We start from the raw sequence: 22,205 nt of genomic DNA, 5'->3' as shown, positions 1-22,205 counted from the left end.
GCTTACAGCCTCCTCAGAGCCTTTCTAAGCATGTACACAGCCGTATGCATGCACATATCCTAGATTCCCAAGAATAGGATAGAATTTTTCAAAGCTTCTATGGACATTGCATTTCCTAGATTTCCTCTTTAAGATTTTTGTTTAGCTAGTTCAGCCCAGCTGTTATCCACCAGCTCAGTCAGTTGCAAAGTTAATCAGTTCTTTCTAATTGTTTTTAACAAATGCCCCAAAGGAAAAGACTTTTTGTACTAGGCAACCTATAAGTCAGGTTGAATAAAGGCAACATGTCCAGGAAGGCCTTCCAGGGAACCACCAGACAGGTCAAAAATAAAACTTTTCTGAGAAAGTGTATTTGAGGGAGCACCAACTCAGTTCTACCTGTACAGTGCCCCCTGGCTGCTGTGTTCCCTGGGATTGCAGGCTGCTGCTTTTCAAGGCTTCAGTGAAGCTGGAGAGGAGGCACTGGGAACAGGGCAAGTTAAAATGCCCCAAATCTTCAATAAATGATTTTTGGGTTGCTGCAGTCCTTTTACTCATTCCCAGAGTTCTGCAAAGATTGGTCTGACAATTTTTGCCTATTTCTTTATTGCTTATGTGGAGAAGAGAATTTTCAATGGTCCTTACTCTGTCATTTTTGCTAATGTCACCTTTTAATTACATTTTTAATGCTTTTTTAAAAGTTTCATTTTATTTTAATTCCAGTGTAGTTAACATACATGTTATATTGGTTTCAGGTGTACAATATAGTGATTCAACAATTCCATACATTACCTAGTGCTCTTCACAACAAGAGTTCTCCTTAATGCCCATCACCTACTTCACCCATCCCCCAACCACCTCCCCTCTAGTAACCATCAGTTTGTTCTCTACAGCTAAGATTGTTTCTTGGCATATTTGTCTCTCTCTTTTTCCCCTTGCTCATTTGTTTTGTTTCTTAAATTGTACCTACAAGTGAAATCATTTGGTATTTGTCTTTCTCTGACTGACTTATTTCACTTAGCATTATACTCTCTAGCTCCATCCATGTCATTGTGATTGTCAAGATTTCACTCTTTTTTAATGGATGAATAATATTCCTGTGTGTGTGTGGACACACACACACACACACACACATACACACACACACACACACACACACACACACACACACATCTGGGCTCTTTCCATAATTTGGCTATTGTTGATAATGTTGCTATAAACATAGGGGTGCATATATCTTTTCAAATTAGCATTTTTGTATGGTTTGGGTAGATACCCAGTAGTGGAATTACTGAATCATATGGTAATTCTGTTTTTAATTTTTTTTTTTTTTTTGAGGAAACTCCATTGTTTTCTACAGTGGCTCTACCTATTTGCATTCTCACCAACAGTGCAAGAGGGTTCCTTTTTCTCTACATCTTCACCAACACTTGGTGTTTCTTGTGCTGTTGGTTTTAGCTGCTCTGACAGGTGTGAAGTATTATCTCATTGTAGTTTTGGTTTGCATTTCCCTGATTGTGAGTGATGTTGAGCATCTTTTCATGTGTCTGTTAGCCATCTGGATGTCTTCTTTGCAGAAATGTCTGTTCACGTCTTCTGCCCATTCTTAATTGGCTTATTTGTTATTTAGGTGTTGATTTGTATAAGTTTTTTATATATTTTGGATACTGACCCTTTTTTGGGTATGTCATTTGCAAATATTTGCAAATATCTTCTGTAGGTTGCCTTCTAGTTTTGTTGATTATTTCCTTCGCTATGCAGAAACTTTTTATTTTGATGTAGTCCCAATAGTTTATTTTTGCTTTTATTTCCCTTACATCAGGGGACATATGTAGAAAAATGTTGCCATGGTCAGTGTCAGAGACCCTACTTCTTGTGTTCTGGGACTTTTATGGTTTCAGGTCTCATGTTTAGGTGTTTAATTCATTTTGAATTTATTTTTGTATATGGTATAAGGAAGTAGTCCAATTTCTTTTGCATGTTGCTGTCCAGTTTTGTTGAAGAGACTGTCTTTTTCCCATTGGATATTCTTTCCTGCTTTGTCAAAGATTAAGTGACCATATAATTGTGGGTTTATTTCTGGGTTTTCTATTCTGTTCTATTTTGGTACCAGTACCATACTGCTTTGGTTACTACAGCTTTGCAGTACAGCTGGAAGTCTGGAACTGTGATACCTCCAGCTTTTTTTTTTTTTTTTTTTTTTTTTTTTTTTTTGTCAAAATTGCTTTGGCAATTTGGGTTTTTTTGTGGTTGCATATACATTTTAGGATTTTTTTTGCTCTAGTTTTGTGAAAAACTTTGTTGGTATTTGGTAAGGATTGCATTAAATCTGTAGATTGCTTTGTTAATTACTTTTATAATATTTGTTCTTCCAGTCCATGAGCATGGAATGTCTTACACACAGAACATTCTCCAGAATAGATCAGATATTAGGCCACAAAACAAGTCTTAACAAATTAAAAAAGATCTTGCATGTTTTCTGACTACAGTGCTATGAAACTAGAAATCAACCACAAGAAAAAATCTGGAAATACTGCAAATACATGGAGGTTAAATAACATGCTACTAAACAATGAATTGATCAACTGAGAAATCAAAGAAGAAATCTAAAAGTACATGGAAACAAATGAAAATGAAAACACAGTGGTTCAAATGGGATGCATCAAAAGTGTTTCTAAGAGGGAAGTGTATAGCAATACAGGCCCACCTCAAGAAGTAAAAAAATCTCAAACAACCTAACCTTACACCTAAAGGAGTTAGAAAAAAGAACAACAAACAAGCCCCAAAACTAGCAGAAGGAAAGAAATAATAAAATTAAAGCAGAAATAAATGATATAGAAACTAAAAAAAGCAAAAACAATAGGACAGATAAATGAAACCAGGAGCTAGTTCTTTGAAAATATAAACAAAATTCATGAACCTCTAGCCAGTCTCATCAAAAAAAAACAGAGACAGGACACAAATAAATAAAATTACAAGTGAAAGAGGAGAAATAACAACCAACACTACAGAAATACAGTTGTAAGAGAATACTCTGAAAAGCCTAGAGGAAATGGATAAATTTTTAGAAACATATAATCTACCAAAGCTGCAGCAGGAAGAAAAAAAAATTGAGTAGACCAGTTACAAGCAGGGAGATTAAATCAGTAATCAAAAAACTCCCAATGAACAAAAGTCCAGGACCAGACAGTTTCTCAAGCGAATTCTACCAAACATTTAAAGAAGAGTTAATACCTACCCTTCTCAAACTATTCCAAAAATATAGAAGAGAACGGGAAAATTCAGTCTATGAGGCCAGTGTTACCCTGATACCAAAACCAGATAATGACAACACAAAAAACAGAACTACAGGCAAATATCTCTGATGAACATAGATGCTAAAATCCTTGAGAAAATGCTGGCAAACTGAATCCAACAATACATTTTAAAAATCGTTTGCCGCAGTCAAGTGGGATTTATCCCCAGTATGTAAGGGTGAATTCAGTATTTGCAAATCAAAGTGATACATCACATCAATAAGAGAAAGGATGAAAACCATATGATGATTTCAATAGATACAGAAAAAGCATTTGACAAAGTACAACATCCATTCATGGTAAAAACTCTCAACAGAGTAGGTTTAGAGAGAACACACCTCAACATAATAAAGCCTATATATGAAAAACCTAAAGCAAACATTATACTAAATGGTGAAAAACTGAATGCTTTTCCCCTAGAGTCTGGAAGACAGGGATGCCCACTCTGACCACATTTATTCAACATAGCACTGGAAGTCGTAGCCATAGCAATCAGACAAGAAAAAGAAAAGACATCCAAATCAGCAAGAAGTAAAACTTTCACTGTTTGCAGATGACATGATACTATACATAGAAAACCACCAAAAAAACTACTAGAACTGATAAATGAATTCAGTAAAGTCACAGGATACAAAATCAATGTGCATTTCTATATACTAATGGAGCAGCAAAAGAGAAATTAAGAAAACAATCTCATTTACAGTTGCACCAAAAATAGTAAGATACCTAGGAAGAAACCTAACCAAAGAGGTAAAAGACCTCTATTGTGAAAACTGTAAAACACTGATGAAAAAATTGAAGGTACACATTTTTAATATATTAAGTCCTTATCTTAAAACATTCACTTTGCAGCCTATATTTAAATCTCTTTTTTGAGGCAACTCCTTTCTAGACTTGAGCTGCCTAAAGCCGCTCTCTTACTGCTGCTTGACGGCTTCCCTTACTCCACGCTAATCAGTCCCAGAACACTAAAATTTTCCACTTTTTACATTTAGCTCTCCATTTCTTATCTTTCTGTTGTTTCCCACATCAACTATCCTAAAATTTTATTACCCTCTTCCAGATCTGACCTCCTTTCTCCTTCAAAGATAATGAAGACTTTCAGGTATGAGCTCTCACAATTCTTTGCTCTTCCATTATCCATCTGTAGCTTAGCACAAGTAAGCCAATATGATCCTCCTTGCACATGAAGGGCTGCATAAGGTCAGTCCCTTATGTGCAGCCCTTATGTCAGTCCCACATGTGCATACACTTAGTGAAGTTCTCTCCATCCCTCAACCTCTTTCTTTTGTATCTTCATTCTCTATAATACGGCAAAATGTACCCAAAAAATATTTGGACCAGAAGCTGTGTACCACACTCTATCATTTCTTCTCTTCCCTTCCCTTGCAATTAAGCTTCTTGACAATTTTCTCCCAACCCTAGTGCTATTCCTTTAGTGTAGATTCTCACTATCTATTTTAATCTCATATTAGTCATCTATATCCAGATATTTATTGAACACTTTCCTTCAGACACTGTTCTCAACCTGGGGACACAAACAGTAAATAGGACTTAATTCCTGTCATTATGGAACTTAAATTCTAGAAGGGGAGCCTGAGAAGAGACACATAGTACATTCTCAGAGAGAGTTAAGTCTCATTGGAACATAAAGCAGGATAGATGATGACTAATAGGAGAGGAGGTGCTAGATAGGATGGTCAGGGATGGCTTTTTTATGGGAGTGACATTTTAGCAGATTTTAATGTCAATGAGCCATTCACAGAAGGTCATGGGGAACATCTTTGAGGAAGACAGAGTATCTGTTATAAATACTCCAAGGTAGGAGCAAGCTTGGTATAATGAAGGCCCCACAGGAAGGCCAAAATGACTAGTGAGTATTGATGGGAGGACCTGGGACCAGAGAGGGGGCCAAAGAAGTAAGTAGAAGCTACATTGTGTAGGCCTTATAGAGCATGTAAGGAATTTGTGTTTTCATCTGAATTAAGATGCCACTGGAAGTGTTCAAGTAGGGGACTGATGTGATATGCCTTCTCATTAAGTAAAACTAAATCTACTCAGAAATGCTCAAATACAGCTTCTCAGAATATATGCCCATGTTTTTGGATTACTGTCATTGGAACAAATTTTTTTCTCAAAAACCCATGTTGCAGAGAAAGAAAAGGAGTATCAAGTACTCCTTTGAGTCCTTGAAACAAAGGGCTCTTTATTTTTACAAGTAGCAGAGTCTAGGAGAGCTTCTGAAATTTTTGCTTATGGCTCCAGATTTTAATTTTATTAGTATTAATAATAATCATGGTCATTTTAAGAAAATGTTGGGATTAATATGACAGTATTGTTGCTTCTCATTCATTAACTACATATTTGTATTTTATCCTACATTCAGGGCACTACTTTATGTTTAGTCCTGTGTTAGGTTAAACACAGACCTCACAGCCATGAGTCCTTTTTGCTTAGTTGCATGAAAATGATGGCCCTAATTCATCAAGAGAAATATATAGTTTGGTAGTTGAGATGGGTTCTTTTGCTAATTTGTTAGCAGTCTTCCTCCTGGTTCCTATGGTGGATTGTAGCATGAAATGAAATGACTGGCTAGGGGTGATCTGAGGCCAGAGAATACAGAGAAGTGACAGGTCACAGAAAGCAAACCAGTGACGTCACCTTGGAATCACGAATAAAAGGTTTAAACCAACTGTGTAACATAGAAATGAGTTTCTAAATGCCTTGAATACCAGTGTCTCAACTAAGATTAAACTGTCTGAGTGTGTCATGGTAATATCACATTACATTAAACTGTAAAAAGTTCACATGTGATTCTCAAGCTCAATGATGTTACAGGGAAACCTTTTAAATGTTTGCAGTTCTGGGAGTTCAAAGGCCGAGACCTTTCCTGAGCTCTCCCATCAACTGACTCACGGCCATGACTAGAAAACTTACTTTCTGGGAGTCACTTTTTCCCATTTGTCGAATAAAGTCATTGGACTGTTCTTTAATGTCCCTCTAGCACTAATGTTGGGTGATATGATGAGTCTAAGAATTGCCTTTTTGGGATAGGCCTGAAGGATAGAGATGATAGTAAAACTCAGTGAAAATTAAACTGTAAACTCTGTCATTTTTAGGCTAAGACTTATTTAGTTGCACAAAGAGAACTACTAAAGCTTAATAGGAGCTCTTGATTCTAGTGGAGCTGCCAGATCCTTTTTTTTGCCTCTGACAGTTATCTCTAATGATTATGTCAAGGACAGGATGAATCTGTGATGTCACGAAGCCAGTATGTAAAGATTTACCCATGTGGATGGCTAAGAAGAGTGGGATATAACTGAGATTAAATGGATATTTACAAAAACCAGTGAAATACCTCAAAATGAGATTCTTTTTTGGCTTGTTCTGCCAATAAGAGTAGTAATGTAATCTTTGGCTTTTTGGTTTAGACTGTTGTCTGTTATCTGTTTAGCCAATTAAATCCTGATTTACATCTTATGTATATATATATTTTTAAAAAAAGCATCTCCTGTTAGGACTTCTTACTAGTCTATGTGAATGAATTTGCACCTCCTAGTTTTGAGCCAGTCAAGCTGTTCACTTCACAAGGGATTGGTCTAGTAAACTGCATTTGTCAGTCTTCCAAATACCAGCATGTAAAGCTCCTTGCAACTGCCAATTCTTCTGAAAGATCAATGAGAACATGAAATGTTTTCTTAACATATTTTCACTTTTATTGCATCTATCATAAAAATGCTATTTAAGTAAATAAAGATGGTTCAGTTCATTGCAGAAGTGTCTTTTTTTTTTTTTTTCATTATCTTCCAGGGAACACTCATAGCCAAAGCATAAAGTTTAGTCACACTGTGGTTTACCAGCTTCTTGTAAGAATCTGGAAACTACAAGCCATTTACCTAAGGAAGTGATCGTTTTTCTACTGTAAACAGAATAAATACAAAGTCAGTATATGCTATATATATATATATATATATATATATGTGTATATATATATATACACACACACACACACATATATACATATACATGTATACATATGTATACATATACATATATATGTATATATGTGTGTGTGTGTGTGTATATATATATATATAAAATTTGTTTTCATAGGAAAAAATTTTTTTTTCTGATGTTCAGCTTTAGGAAAATTTGGCATATAAAAATATTCATATCTGTGAAATATACTTAACTGCATTTCAAAACAATAACATGCTCCATTTTAGTATCATATGAGGCATACTTAGAAATCATCCAGTAGTAAAGTAGGTAAATATGAATTTTTAGCCTTTGATTGAAATGGAAATGATTTTTCAAATATCCTGGATAATTCCTTTATAGAACTGAAAGACTAAACCTCAACTTGACTCAAGGAAAGGTTATTACCTGTTGTTAAATAGGTCTCATACAGTCATATTGTTAACATGAGCGAGGTAGTGGTTCTTTGCATATCTTTCCGAAAATCTGTGAGATTGAAAATTTAACAATTGTACCCAAATTTATACTTGCAAATGAATATTGGTTCCTTTAAAATACTTGCTGAGGATAAGAGACTCTTAAAACCTGAGAACAAACTGAGGGCTGATCCGGGGGGTGGGAGGGAGGGGAGGGTGGGTGATGGGTATTGAAGAGGGCATCTTTTGGGATGAGTACTGGGTGTTGTATAGAAAACAATTTGACAATAAATTTCATATATTAAAAAATAATAAATAAATAAATAAATAAATAAAATACTTGCCGAGGAAAGTTGTGCGGTTATTTCAGTGATGTTATTGTTGGCTGCGGTCCCTTCTTTTGAAACTGCTTTCAGAGCAGTTCTACCTATCTAGTGAGGTTCACAGTGATTTTAATTTATCCGTATGTTCACCTGATAGATATTTATCAAGTAGCTGCTATCTTCTAGTTGTACTAATTTCTAGGTTGATGAAAATTTAAAACAAGCAAACAATGTGGCCCTTCATTTCCTATGTGCACAGTCTAATGGTTTTGGTTTCTGGAACTGCCAGAAGCTGGATTTGGTAAAGATGAAGGATGATAGTGAATACCATTTCAGTGACAAATATGATACAAGGAGATTGGTTTTTCTTTTTTTTACTTCATAAAGTGGTTTTCAAAGTGGTATCAAAGAGAATTTAAAAAGCAAACAAAACCCATTTTGAACTAAGTATCTTTGGAATAGATTGATTGCTTGTCTTGGTACTTAATTTGAAGGGTAGTATTCATTAGACAGATGTCAGTATTACTACTTTATTAGTTTTTATGTGTATTTTGGTCCTTATATTCACCACCTTTTGTTTGGTTAATGTGAAAATTCTAAGATGATCCTGGTTTACATTTGAGAGTAAGGTAGATACCTGAATGTGGTTGAGCTGTTGGCCTTTAGTTTTGAGTATGTATTTAAGTTTATGTAAAGTGCAGAGTCTTGTGCTGCCCTTGACTAGTTTCTTTCAGTTTTCACATGTAGGCGATTGTACTTAGAAATAAAATGGAGATACCTAATTATGCTTCATCTGGAAGTATGCTATTATGTTATAAATAAAATTGGACTAAAAACCAATTCTACCATAGACATCCAATGCATAATATAAGAAGAAAAAAAATATTCTCCCAATGAATGCACAGAGGAAGGGCCCAATGCAATGTTCTGGTAGTTTTATTTATAATAATGAAACATATCTGTCTCTACAGGAGGATCTTTGGATGTATATAGAAAAATTCCAGAGCATGTCCTTGGAAGAATTGCAATAGCTGTGAGTATATATGGCTTCCGCCTTATGAAATTTGGATGATTTAATTTTTCTAGTCAAACCTGTTCTCCTTATATACTCAGAATATTGTGTTATTTTTCTTCAATCCCTGTTGACTTGCAGGGCCTTCTTAACTCTCCTTTTCTTGTCATTTTTGTGTTTTCTTCTTTTATAGACCAAACCACAATAACAACATAGTCACAGGACATCCTTCAGGCTTATGGGTGTTGTGACCTATTCTACTTTTTTGTGTTTGCAAAGACCTTAGTACACTTGTTAGCCAGTAAAATTTCCAGGTTCTTTAACAAGAAAGTTGTTTAGGGGACATTTTGTAGTTACAGGCATATAATTAGAAAATACTTGCAGAGTCAAAATTATTAAAATAAAACTACTTATAAGAAAAACACGACTTTATTCTTAAAGATTTTTGCAGACTTTTTGTGTTTTTGGTTTTTAATTTTTTTTACCAATTATATCTAGGAATTTATTCCCTTTGTGATTAAAAGCAGATTTTCTGTTTTCTGAATACACAAATAAATTGACACAATATGTCAACTCAACTAACATTACCATATAAACTCCAGATTTCAAATTTGGAATAATGTAGGCTACACAGTGTCTAAGAGAAGTCATGAGGTGGTGGAATAGTAAACAGTTGCTAATCTAAAGGCACTCTGATAACTTAAGCAGTTTAATGCAGAACAAAGCGATTATACCATGTACCATTTAATTAAATGGCTGATTTTCACATTCATTATACATCACACTGACAACTCAGATCCTTTAATCCAACACGGACACTTATTTAGTCTTAGTTCATTGTAATTCACAGCTTTCCTTTCTTCTTTCTAATTATTAGTATGAACTGCCCAGGGTGATGAGAACTTTCTTTTCTGATGCTATTGCTAAGTAGCTTCTAATCTACATGTTTAGGTAGATTAGTTTAGTATGAAATTTGAGTACTTAAATCACTATTTTAGATGAAAATAAAAATGTTTCATTTCCTCTTTTAATCTCAGAAGGGAATGAATGCTTTGTGGCTTTTGGCAGTTCTTGGCTCTAAAGTTTAATAACACGTATAATAAAGGGCAAAAAAAGGCAAAGATACCAAATGAAAAGGAAAAAAGTGTATGAGTTCTGTATACTCACTTATGTGTTGAACTTGGCTAAAATAGGAATCTGCTTTCTTCTGTTAGAGAAGCATGTTCTTCCTGGACTTCATAAATCTTACCTCCCTCTTGTGTAGGGCATCCACACAAGGCCATTGTTCTTTTCATTTCTACCGGCGTGAGAAGCCTGTGAAGTGAATGGAGTCAGCAAAAATAATAATAATTCGGTTTCAAATACCAGGTTTACCTATTGGATAATTGAAAATACGGCAAAAATTATTTTAGTGAAAGGCACTCAAAATAAGCACTAGCCCAAAGCATTGTTTACATTTGCCCTTACATTTTTTAAAATTAGGGTTTTTTTCCCCTAATATGTGTCCAATTTCTTTAGCTTTTATGGCTCATCAGGTCATAGTAATGAAAACTGCCTGTGGCCAGAATAAAAGAAACGCTTTTGATAATTTTGCTCTTCATCTACTACTTTTTATAAACTCTGCTGGGGCCTAAACTTGTATAATGCCTCCAAAGTGTATTTTTTTTGTTTCATGTAATTTGAGTAGGCTACAAACAACTAATCCTGTGTTGCAGCTGACAAACACAAGTGGAAGTGTTCTCCCAGTTAAAATAAGACTAGCGAATTGATGGTTTCCAGGTCATGGTTTGTAAAAGTAAATAAATACTCTCATAGCCTGACTGGGTTCCTGGTATCCTTAGTTATTTCTCCTCTAGTATTGTGAAGACAGATCATCATCTTCTGTTCCCTTGGGTTCCCTCAGTGAGGCCAAGGAAGCACGTGTGTGCTCTTGCCAAGTCAGAAGCAACAGAATCAGATGAGAGAAGAGGGAAATGGGTGCATGTTGAATACCTCCTGTGCCAATTGTCGATACATATTTTATGTATAAATTTTATGTCATTTAATCTTTATGGCAAACTCTGTAACGGGTAGGTTACTGAACATATTTGATACATGGCAAGATGAGATTTAGAGAAGTTAAAGTTACCTACAACTAATCAGTAATAATTTGAACCCAGGGCTGTTTCACTCCAGACCCCATGCTTTTTCATGCTGCTTTCCTAAGAGAAGGAGAAAAAAGGGGAGGAAGGACTGAAAGGGAGAACAAGGGTACAAAGAAAAGAAAAAGGAAAAAAGGAGAAGTACATAAGAAAGTAATGGAGTGACACATACAGTTGCTTCAGATTCTTTTCATTCTTAGAACCACATGTAGGCACCTCTCCCACCCCCAATTAACTTTATTTTCCAGGTTCTAATAATCTGGCATGCTGTGGAGGTCCAAAGATCCAAGGTTCATTATAGGATGGCCCCCTGTCAGCCTTGATGATATGTTGTTCAAATTTTCTCTTGTAGGATATATGGCAAGAGGATATAAAAAAAATTAATATAAACTGGCTGATTTCAGCTTCTAGCTTGCTCAGTGATTTTTATCTGTTTTCCATTTGAATGTGGTCTCCGAGAAAGAGGAATGCCTTCTTGCCATTCCCTGCCATCTTGCACGTTTTATTTTTCTTCTCATTTCTGAAGCAGTGACACTGTGTACTGTATTTTGAGTGCTAATGTTGATGGAAGTTGTCCCTGAAAGGATGTGCACTTGACATGTCAAGGAGTGAGTGATTGACAGCAGATATAAGTACTTTTAGTGTCAAGGCTTTGTCAAGTCATTGTTGTGAAACCCAGCCTACTGAATACCAATAATACCCTCTAGATTTTCAATGGACAGATTTCTAGCTCTCCATATACTGCTTTTCATATACTTCTAAAGGAAAACGTGTATTTTGACAAAGTTGGAAGAGTGACATATTCTTTTGAATCACTAACAAGATTTATAATTTTAGCAAGTGTCATACAATCAGTATTTGTTTTACTTTTTTCCTGCCTGATCTGAATATATAATGGTTTGTCTTCCCCTTATGTGTTTTCTGGTTATTCATTTTTTTGTGGACTGATTTTTAGTGGTGAACCATCTTTGATGGGAAGGTTTTATAATATGCAACTAACCTTATAAGTTGAAAAGTTTAACCCTATTTCCCAACTCAGAGGTGATTATTTCCATGCCAAATAAGATAGCCTTATCCTACTACTCAAAGAGAAAATTGTTTTTGTTATTGATGTTATTTTAATAAACATTTAAGGAAATATTTTTGTCTTATTTCCTCCTCCTATTGGTTGCCATTTTACTATTTTGGTAGTTTCTTTTTCTTTCTTTTTTTTACTATCTTACTGTCCAGAACATATGTGTTTTATTGTAATGCCACTTTTTCCAAATCCTGGAAGAAATGATTTGCTATAAATATATATTCTGTTCTCTTAAAACAGACGAACTTATCATGGAAATAATCATACCTTGCTAGCAAATCTTTCAGGAGTACATCCCTGTCTAAGAAAACAATGAAAATATGTTAATTTCTGCTCAGCCTTAATTGATGTAGATTTTACCTTCTTCTAGATCTTTAGTATTTAGAAATTGGGTTTCTTCCTGTGCATTTCTGTTTTTAGAATTGCTCATAGTCTTTCTTGATCAACTAAAATCCTTGTGTATTTAGCTCTAGGCTTCTTTTCATCATTTTCAAAAATACATAAATCACTCAGTTACTCCTCATAATGGTAGATTTCCTTGTTCTTATACTCCTGACTCACCTAAAATGTTCTAATATGATGAGTACTTTTAAATTCTTGAGTAAATTTTGAGTGATAGTGGTTCATGCATTGTATCTGATACGTAATTATGAATAGTCAACCTTGAAATTGTTAAATTCACGCTCATCTGCATACAGGGTCAGTCGGTGTGAATAAAAACATGTGCTTCCCCTTTTATAACAATTTCTATATAAATATTTTTACAAAAGATTAGTGATTAAACTTCCCACATAGAAGGTAGAACTTGTAACCCACATACTTAGGGTCTTAGAAACATTTTTTTTTTTTTTTTCAGAATCTTATTTGACTATTCTTAACACAGGCTGTTCAATCAAAAATCCAATCTAATGTGAATGTTTTTATTTTCTCACTTTATTATCTTGTCCTGCCCTTTCAGTATTTTCTATGTGAGTCTACACTTGCACCTGCCAGACTGGCTTGTGAGGCTGATCATCTTGATATACTTTGTTCTTTCCTACCCTAATATCATTTAAAACATTTTTTTAGAAACTTTTTTTTAAACTATTTTAAACTTACAGAAAAGTTGTAAGATGCTTCCTCCAGATTTCCCAGTTGTCAACAGTTAACTACGTTTGGTTTTAAAAATACGCACAACCACACACACACACACACACCCCTTGGTTTGAGAGCGTAATTCACTCTGGAAACATGCTTGTAATCCAAAGCACTTGTATATAAAAGTGAATTTCCCCATAAGAAATAATGTAAACTCAGATGATTTGTTCTACAACCCCAAAATATTCGTATAAGAATGGTTACAAGGGGCACCTGGGTGCCTCACAGTTGGTTAAGTGTCCAGCTCAGAGCCTGGAGCCCACTTTAGATTCTGTGTCTCCCTCTCTCTCTGCCCCACCCCCACTCACTCTCTGTCTCTCTCTCTCTGTAAAAACTAAATAAGCATTAGAAAATTATATTAAAAAGAGAATGATTATAATACTATAATGTAATACAAAATGTTAAAGAAAATACAAAATATAAAGAAAAATAAACAAATTAACCTGCACGTACCTTTGAAAACCTTCGTGGCTGGTATGAGGAAGACAAGAGAGAGGAGGGTTATTGTGCAGGACAACTTTCACTATCACTAATGGAATCACTGCTCTCTATTGGCTCAATGGAATCTTTTTCTGCATGGGGGCCATTGTATATGCTCTCACAGATGTTGACTAAGGTACAATGTTAAAAAACTCTTGCCAGATACTGTATTTAGTGTAACTGGCAATAAAACAGCAGAGGAAAGGGTCTATATCTGCAGGCAGCCTGACCTAGAATGAAGCAAAGCATCCCTAAACTTACTCTTGTATGGAAAAGCAAAGGACTGTCCATAGGTGCTTTGAAATGACCAAAAATACACAAGTGCCAGTTGTGGGCACCTTCCAATGTTCTGAAAAATCACTGACTTCTGCCAAACACTGTGGCCTGAGACTGAGCATCTGAGCATGGGAGACGATCACCCACGATCCTGCAGTGGGAGAGAGTGAGAGCCTTTGGCTCAGTCGTGATCATGTGATGTTCGGTGTCAGATACTACTCATATTGCAAGACATCACTCGTTTATCAAGTTAAAATTTATTAGAAATGTTTGCTTGTCTTGTGGAACATTCATAGGACAAGTTACTCACAATCTAAGGTTTTACTGTATGTATATATATATGTATATGTGTGTGTGTATGTGTGTATATATACATATACATATATATATGTGTGTATGTATGTATTTTTTTCCCTGTAACATTTGAGAGTAAGTTGCAGACGTCATGACCCTTTACCCGTAAATACTTAAGGTGTATATTTCTTGAGAATAAGGGTATTCTCTCACATCCTTGCTGTATACTGATCAAAATCAGGAAATTAGCAATGGTACAATACTGTTATATAATCAACAGTCCTGACTTAGATTTTGACGGTTGTCCAGTAATACCCATTATAGAACAAAAGAAAAAAATTTCTTGTCCAGCATCCAGTCTAGGATTATATACTGCATTTAGTTGTCATGTCTCTGGTCTCTGTTAACTGGAGTAGTCTCAGTGTTTCTTTGTTTTCCTGACCTTGATTTTTTGGAAGAGTACATGGCCCCAACACTTTGGTTGTATATTTTTAGCCTGGCCTGAACACTTCCTTCTCTTTTCATCACATCAGTTGAATCTGTTTCTTAGGGCCCAGAACTTTAGTAAAGCCTTCCTGAATACTGACAGGAAAAGCAATCCTGATTACTGACAGAGATTGCTTTCATTAGCCACCTTTTTAAAAATCTTTCCTTGGTCTTAAATGTCATGACTTTTTTTTTTTTTTTAGTTTATTTATTTTGAGAGACAGAGCAGAGGAGAAGCAGAGAGAGAGAGAGAGAGAGAGAGAGAGGGAGGGAGAGAGAGAGGGAGAGAGAGAATCCCAGCAGGCTCCATGCTGTTAGCACGAAGCCTGATGTGGGGCTTGAACCCATGAACCATGAGATCATGACCTGAGCCGAAACCAAGAGTTGGACGCTTAACCAACTGAGCCACCCAGGCACCCCTTAAATGTCATGACTTTTTAACATTTATTTATTTTTGAGACAGAGAGAGACAGAGCATGTACGGGGGAGGGGCAGAGAGAGAGGGAGACACAGAATCGGAAACAGGCTCCAGGCTCTGAGCCATCAGCCCAGAGCCCGACGCGGGGCTCGAACTCACGGACCGCGAGATCGTGACCTGAGCTGAAGTCGGACGCTCAACCGACTGAGCCACCCAGGCGCCCCTGTCATGACTTTTTAAAAAATTCTGTGTATAAAAGTATAGAAAAAAAAATGAAAATCTTTGTCCCTTTTTCCTGTCCTTTTTTTCCCCCATCCATTCCACCACTGAGAACTTAGTAGATGTACTTCTAGGTCATTTTCCATGCACATACACTTATTTTTTTCATTAATCATGCCTTATCTTCAGAACATTGAAAGCCCATTAGAGAAGAAACCTGTAGCTTATACATTTGGCATCCTCCAAGAACCTGGCACAGAAATGGGAGATGTTCAATAAATGTTTATTGGTTTTTAGAGTTTTAAAGGAAGAGTTATGGTTGATATGATTATATGTTTAAATATGGAAAGTTCCTGATAAAAATCATCATTGTACTGTTTCTCTTTCTTAAATTTAGGTTGTTAAAGGCCTTACCTATTTGTGGAGTTTAAAGATTTTACATAGAGGTATGTACTGAGCTTACGAGCTCTAACTTAATTTGACATTGAGTGCGGACCACTCCAGGATACCTTCATTTTAAAATACATGATCTGCTATTTAAGCCAGCTGATATATTTGGTAATCAAAAGATGGCTGCTTTCTAAATGTTTTTCTTATCTTCTCCTTCAACTACTCTGATTTAGATTATAAACTTGGTATTTTTGTAGATGTTTACCAAACACGTAAAGGTATTTCATAACATAGTATTTGAAAATGACAGGATCTTATTTTTAATCTTAACTCTAGTTAATGCAAAACCTTCACTTTCTGTACAATTGCATCCCTTCCCCTTATTAACATTTTAGATATCATCATACACAGTTCCTTAAGAGATGGCTTCACATACCTTGAAAGGGAAACTTTAAACAAGGAGTTGGTGAATGCATCAGAAATTAGTCTCTGGGTCTATTGACAGAACACTTGAGAAGAATGATCAATTAAATGAATGCTGCAAAAACAAGTTCCCGTTGTGTTTTCCAACATTTCCAAAATGTCTGAATTCATTTGGAGCAAATTATTAAGTGAGAAACAGACTATATAGCAAAGCCACTTCTGGGCCTCATGTTACTAACAGTCCTGTTTAGTTTTACACATCTGCTCAGCCTTGCTTTATGCACATTTGGGGAATGCACCAGCATACACATTACATGTGATTAAAGGGACTTTTTTTTTAAAAAGGTATAAGCTTTGAGAGTGAGTAAACAACTGATGCCTCCAATTGTGCTATCACATCTGTCACTAAGGGTTGTTTTTTGTTGTGGCAGTTTTACTATCCTAGTGATTTCAGATTTCTTCCTAAATCCCTCGTCCCCTCTTGAAGAGGGTGTGTAAATTTTGACAAGCAAAACTTGCAGTTCTTGAAGGTGTTTATGCAGATTAAATGGAATCATGATCCAAATTTTCCCTTAAAGCCAGTCCAGTCTATCTCTAGGGTGTAGTTGGTACAAAATGTAGATAGATGTAGGGAGAGTGAGCTGAGTTGTGTCAGTGTTACTTTTCCTGGGAAGAAATCATCATGTGAACACATCTGGTGGGTGAGAAAAAAGAAATGGAGCATTTTCAGCTCCAAGGTTAAGAGAGAATGGTATTTAACATCACATGACCTGTATTGCTTCTGTTCCCTATACTCATTAACCCATGTGGTTATGGCCATTTTAATAGAAGTTAACACAGTGGTCAGTTCTTGTCATTGTATTGATCTTTATGGACATCTGCTATCCATTTGACAAAGGAAGTAAAGGAAGTCATCAATTCTCCATAGCAAAACCTTCATTAAAAGGACCTTGCCATGGAAATGCAAATGTTACTATTAAAGTGATCCTTAGGATCATCCTACACTGTAGGCATACAGCATACTTCTGGCTTATAGTGAATTCTCCCTAGTCATAACTTTCTCTAGGAGCGTTCATTGTGGCACTAAGAACTATATATAGTGGATAGGGAAATACTGTTTGGTTATTCTGCAGTCATCGTTGGTTTTTCTTCTTTGCAATGATTGGTTTTAATTTCACCCTTTGTTTTGGAAAAATAATTGAATTTTTCTTTGAAAGATTATGCCTGGGATCTAAAAGTGAAGTCTAAGGTGTCTGTCAGATTCCCAGAACAACCATCTGTGATCACTTTGGCAAGTGTGGTTGACCACAGCCTCTCAGAGGCCGGTTGGTTCTTCCCAGCTCCGGATGCAGCTTGAGCAAAGAAAAGCTTCTTTGATCACTTAATGCAAAACCTTCACTTTCTATACAATTGCATCCCTTCCTCTTATTCATGTTTCAGATATCATCAAACCCTGTTCCTTAAGAGATTGCTTCACATACCTAGGTGATCTTGGTGGTTTTCCTGATGGAGGATATAAAGATTTCAAAAAGGAATCCTGAACTTTTCTTTTCAGTCTTTGCTGGCTAGCTCCCTTCCTACGGTGTAACCCACTGTAAAATGCTACTAGTTAAGGGAAGACAATACTGTGAGGGGCTGAGTGGGGGCACTGGTAATAGGCCAAGAAACCCTCCCAAGGGATTTCAGTCGTAAATAAACACCAGGGAGTGAATGTGCATCTGCATCTGTCTAGATGGAAAGACTAATGAATTACAGTGCAGATGAACAGTTATTCCCCAGTAATTATGGGTACTCAGCTAAAGAAATAAGATGCGGTGGTAATATACCTTATTAAATATCTCTATACACTTTGCTTTTGAGTTTCCTAGTTATTCGTGAAAACTTTTACCTTCTGGATTAAAAGCATGTGTTTTTATTGAAGAGTGGACGAAGCCAGGTGTCCCTGAAGACTTTTGTGAAGCATTGTAATGAGAAATTTACTCTAGATTGAGTCGTTAACTTAATATTTTAGAGGTTTTGTCCATATTTAATAACTTGGATTCCATAAAAATAAGATTAAAGATGCCTTTTTATTTACCAGAAAGCTATTTAATTTTCTCCCTGATTAAAAAATTATAGCTTTTAGATCAGTTCAATCAGGCAATTAAAGATCAGAGCTTCTAAGTTCAACTAAGGCAATTAAATAGGTAATATACTTGTTTATACACTTTTGCTGTATAAGCTCATTGCTGTACCTTCTTAAAAGCCCATATATTCATTTTTGCTTTCTCTAAATGAATGATGATGGGAATTCTAGCTGAATATGTGTCACATTGACAAATCAAAGGCGGTGGTCCTTCTGCGGGGGGTGGGGGTGGGTACAGGGACTTTGAGAACAGAATGAAAACAAGAGGGTACCGAGAAACACTCATGAGCCATCTGAGTTTCTTTCTTCTTTGTCTTGATCTAAATACCTGTGTTCACTTCCCATCGTCGTTTTCTTCCCCACAAATGCTGCCCCTAGAGCCAGGGTCTTGTACTTGTGAACACAGACTTTAAAAGATTAAGAAATAGAGATTTATTCAGTTACCTAATGAGAAAAAAGGCAAAAAATGATATCTCACATTTAAATAGCTTCCTTGGAATACTGTGGTCCTGGAGTTTTAGCTTAAAAAAATATATAGATATAGATATAGATATAGATATAGATATAGATATAGATACATACATATATATATATATATATATATATATATATATACACACAGACACACACACACATACATATATATGTGTATACACACACACACACACACACACACACACACACACACACTCACATACATGTATAGTATCTTTTGGAATGAGTAAAACCCAGTTAATGACGTCCAGACAAGCTGGTGAACATTAAGAGTCTTCTCTGCAGTGCATAGGCAGTGAGGACTGTAGAAGGGAAGGACACCTGAGCAGCGGCAGTGACAGACCACCCACCCCATGAGGCTTGTTAGTCTGGTACAGGTTAGTTTCTTTGTGTGTATTATGTCAACTGGAAATTTTCTTTAAGAATTGAAGTATAACAGTTTCTGTTCATAATGGATTATCAAGTATTATATTCAATAAAGTTTTATTTATTTTGTTCTTTGAAAGATTTGGTTGAGATATATGTGAAAGTACTTCATAAACTATGAAAGCCTGATAATGAATGCAAGTTTTTATTATATAATAACTATGAATTAATCACTTTAAGTTAGTAAGCATGTACCACTTCCAGATCGAGCCAGGAATAGAGTTTATTATTCTTTGTATTACCAGGTCAAACATTATGAAAATCTTTTCTCTAAGATAGACACGTGATATCACATGAGGACATAATTATTAAAAATGCTTGAAAGTTCCACCAAGATTAACTACTGTGGAAAATTGTCTTTATTAAATAGCACATGTGTGAGTCCCATAAGCATAACGTGTACTGACTGGGTAAAAACAAAGAAAATGAACAGTGAGAAAGTCTGGTAGACCAGATTTGACATTACAGCAAACATTGCAGCTTAACTTCAAAACATACATCGCCACTAATGAGGTGAGAGCCCTGCATATTAATAAAGCTGCAGCTCCAGTCATAGCCATCATTACCCACATCAAACATAAATACAAGATTAACACCTATGCCATTTCTTTGGAAGATGTGAGAATGCCCTGGCAGTAACTGCTCTCTCTTTCCCTGAGGATAAAAAATAGAAACGGAAGGGTAATGAGAATAGAGCTTAGATTAAGAAAATAAAATTGGCAATCAGGCTGGGGCAATCTTATACAGATGGGGAAGTTTATAGAAAGAAAAAAAACCTAGGTTGTTGATGTCCCAAGACATTTTTTGTATATATGAACTATTTTCTCTAGTAGGAGAGCTTTTTAATATTTTTTATATTACTTATATATTTTTTAATTTTTTAATGTTATTCTGAAGGCAAATGCTATGTGAACAGATTTTTATTTGGAGACACTAAGTCTTGTGTTTCCAGCGTGCATGTTAGAAATGTTCTCTTCTACCCCTGTCTTTACTTTTGATAAATCTGGCCTCATACAGATCTTCCAATTGGTGCTACCTCAGATGCCAAAGTCATGTTGTTAGTTCGTTCATCTAGCAACTATTTATTTAATACCTACTATGCTCCAGGCACTGCTCTAAGTACTTGGAATACATCAATATAAAAAATGAAAGATTTCTATACTTGTGGAACGCATTCTAGCAGGGATGGGGCAGGCTTGGGAAAGAATCCATGAAAAATAAATGTAAGAAAAAATACAGAGTGTTAGAAGGTGCTTACTAACATGGAGAAAAGAAAAAGGAGATCAGGCTTGGGGCAGGCCAAGGGTAGGTTGCAGTGTTGACCAGGTAGGCCTCATAGAGAAGATGAGACAGCAGCAGAGGCTTGAAGGAGGAGAGGAGCTAGTCAAGTAGGTTGATGGAGGAAGTTAGAGCAGAAGACACCGGGTGGGATGTGTCTGGAGTGTTCACAGAACAGCGAGGAAGCCATTGTGTCTGCGGCCGAGGGCAGAAGCAGCCGTTAGGAACAGTTGCATAATCCAGGTGGGTCACAGGGGCTTAGACCAGGGAGACAGTTGTGAAGATGGGTAGAACTGGTCAGATTCTGGATATATTCTAAGGGTGGAATCGACAGAATTTCCCAACAGATTGCTTGTCGGTGTTAAGAGAAAGAAAGGAGTCAAGAAAGGTTGCTTGAAGTTTCAGTGGTTGTTCAGAGTGCTAAAAAATGTTTCCTGCTACTTTTTTCTAAAAGGGAGCCCTTCATTAAAATTAAAGAAAAAACTGATAATATAAGTGCTGACAAGAATACAGCAGCAGCTGAAACTCTCTTGCGTTGCCAGTGGAACTACGAAATGGGAAGCGGCTTGGCGCTCTCCTGCAACATGAGCCAGCAGCCCCACTCCTGGTGGCTTTTATTCATGACCCCCCAAACTGGAAACAGTTCAGATGACTTCTAGACAGTGAATGAACAAACAAGCTGTAGTTAATCTGGACAGTGGGATACCAGTCAGTAATTAGAGGGAACAAACTACTGATATATGCAGCAACATGGATGGGTATCACATACTTTCTGCTGAGTGAAAGAAGCCAGGCTCAATCGGCTGCCTGTTGTGTAGTCCACTTATATGACATTTTGGAAAAGGCAAAACTATGTGGATAGAAAATGCATAGGTGGTTGCCAAGGGGTAGAGTATGGGTTGACTATAAAGCTATGAGGGAATTTGGGGGAGTGTTAGAAATGTTCTATATCTTGATTTCGCTAGTGGTTTACACAACTGTAGCATTTGTTAGAACACATAGACCTATATGCCCAGAAAGAGTGAATTTTACCATAGTATCTCAGGCTGTAAAGAAAAAAAAGAGAGAAAGAAGGAAGTCTCTTCTTAGCAGTGTGGTAGAAGCTGTACTTGAGAAAGAAGTTTCCCCTATCAAAAAGACAAACCTTTCTTTCAAAGGGTCTTGGGGATTCTGTCATTATTACCATACCTCATCATTCTTGAACAACCCTACCTAGGTTTGGTCTAGCAAATCAGTAAGTTGGGCAAAAAAAATCCCTCATGATTTAAAGGACATTTGCAATGTCAGAAAGAGAGAGAGAAATGTAAAAGTTCCTGCTGTCATTGGCCAGCAATTGAGAGCATCCGGAAATTGGACAAAATTTCCTTTCGTTAGTTCAGCCATTTTGTTCCCTTGGATATTAGTAAAGAACTACAGGGTGCAGCACTGACTTGGCCTGACTTGGACAATTTAAAAAGCTTAATTTCTAGGGGCGCCTGGGTGGCTCAGTCGGTTGAGCGTTCGACTTCGGCACAGGTCATGATCTCGCAGTTGGT

The 22,205-nt window shown here is 36.2% G+C and overlaps 1 protein-coding gene across 17 annotated transcripts in view; it reads left to right on the top strand.

Moving 5' to 3' along the window:
* Positions 1-22,205, top strand: part of MAP2K5 (mitogen-activated protein kinase kinase 5) — a 270,688-nt gene that overhangs the window by 111,273 nt on the left and 137,210 nt on the right. For all 17 annotated transcript variants that reach the window (XM_042941603.1, XM_042941608.1, XM_042941602.1 and 14 more), the window contains exons 12-13: positions 8,964-9,025; positions 15,931-15,979. In XM_042941603.1, the coding sequence (XP_042797537.1) occupies positions 8,964-9,025; positions 15,931-15,979 (111 nt within the window). The remainder of the gene's footprint in view (positions 1-8,963; positions 9,026-15,930; positions 15,980-22,205) is intronic.

The sequence above is a fragment of the Panthera leo genome, chromosome B3 (assembly GCF_018350215.1).
Source record: "Panthera leo isolate Ple1 chromosome B3, P.leo_Ple1_pat1.1, whole genome shotgun sequence".
Taxonomy (NCBI): domain Eukaryota; kingdom Metazoa; phylum Chordata; class Mammalia; order Carnivora; family Felidae; genus Panthera; species Panthera leo.
This window is presented reverse-complemented; position numbering and strand designations above follow the sequence as displayed.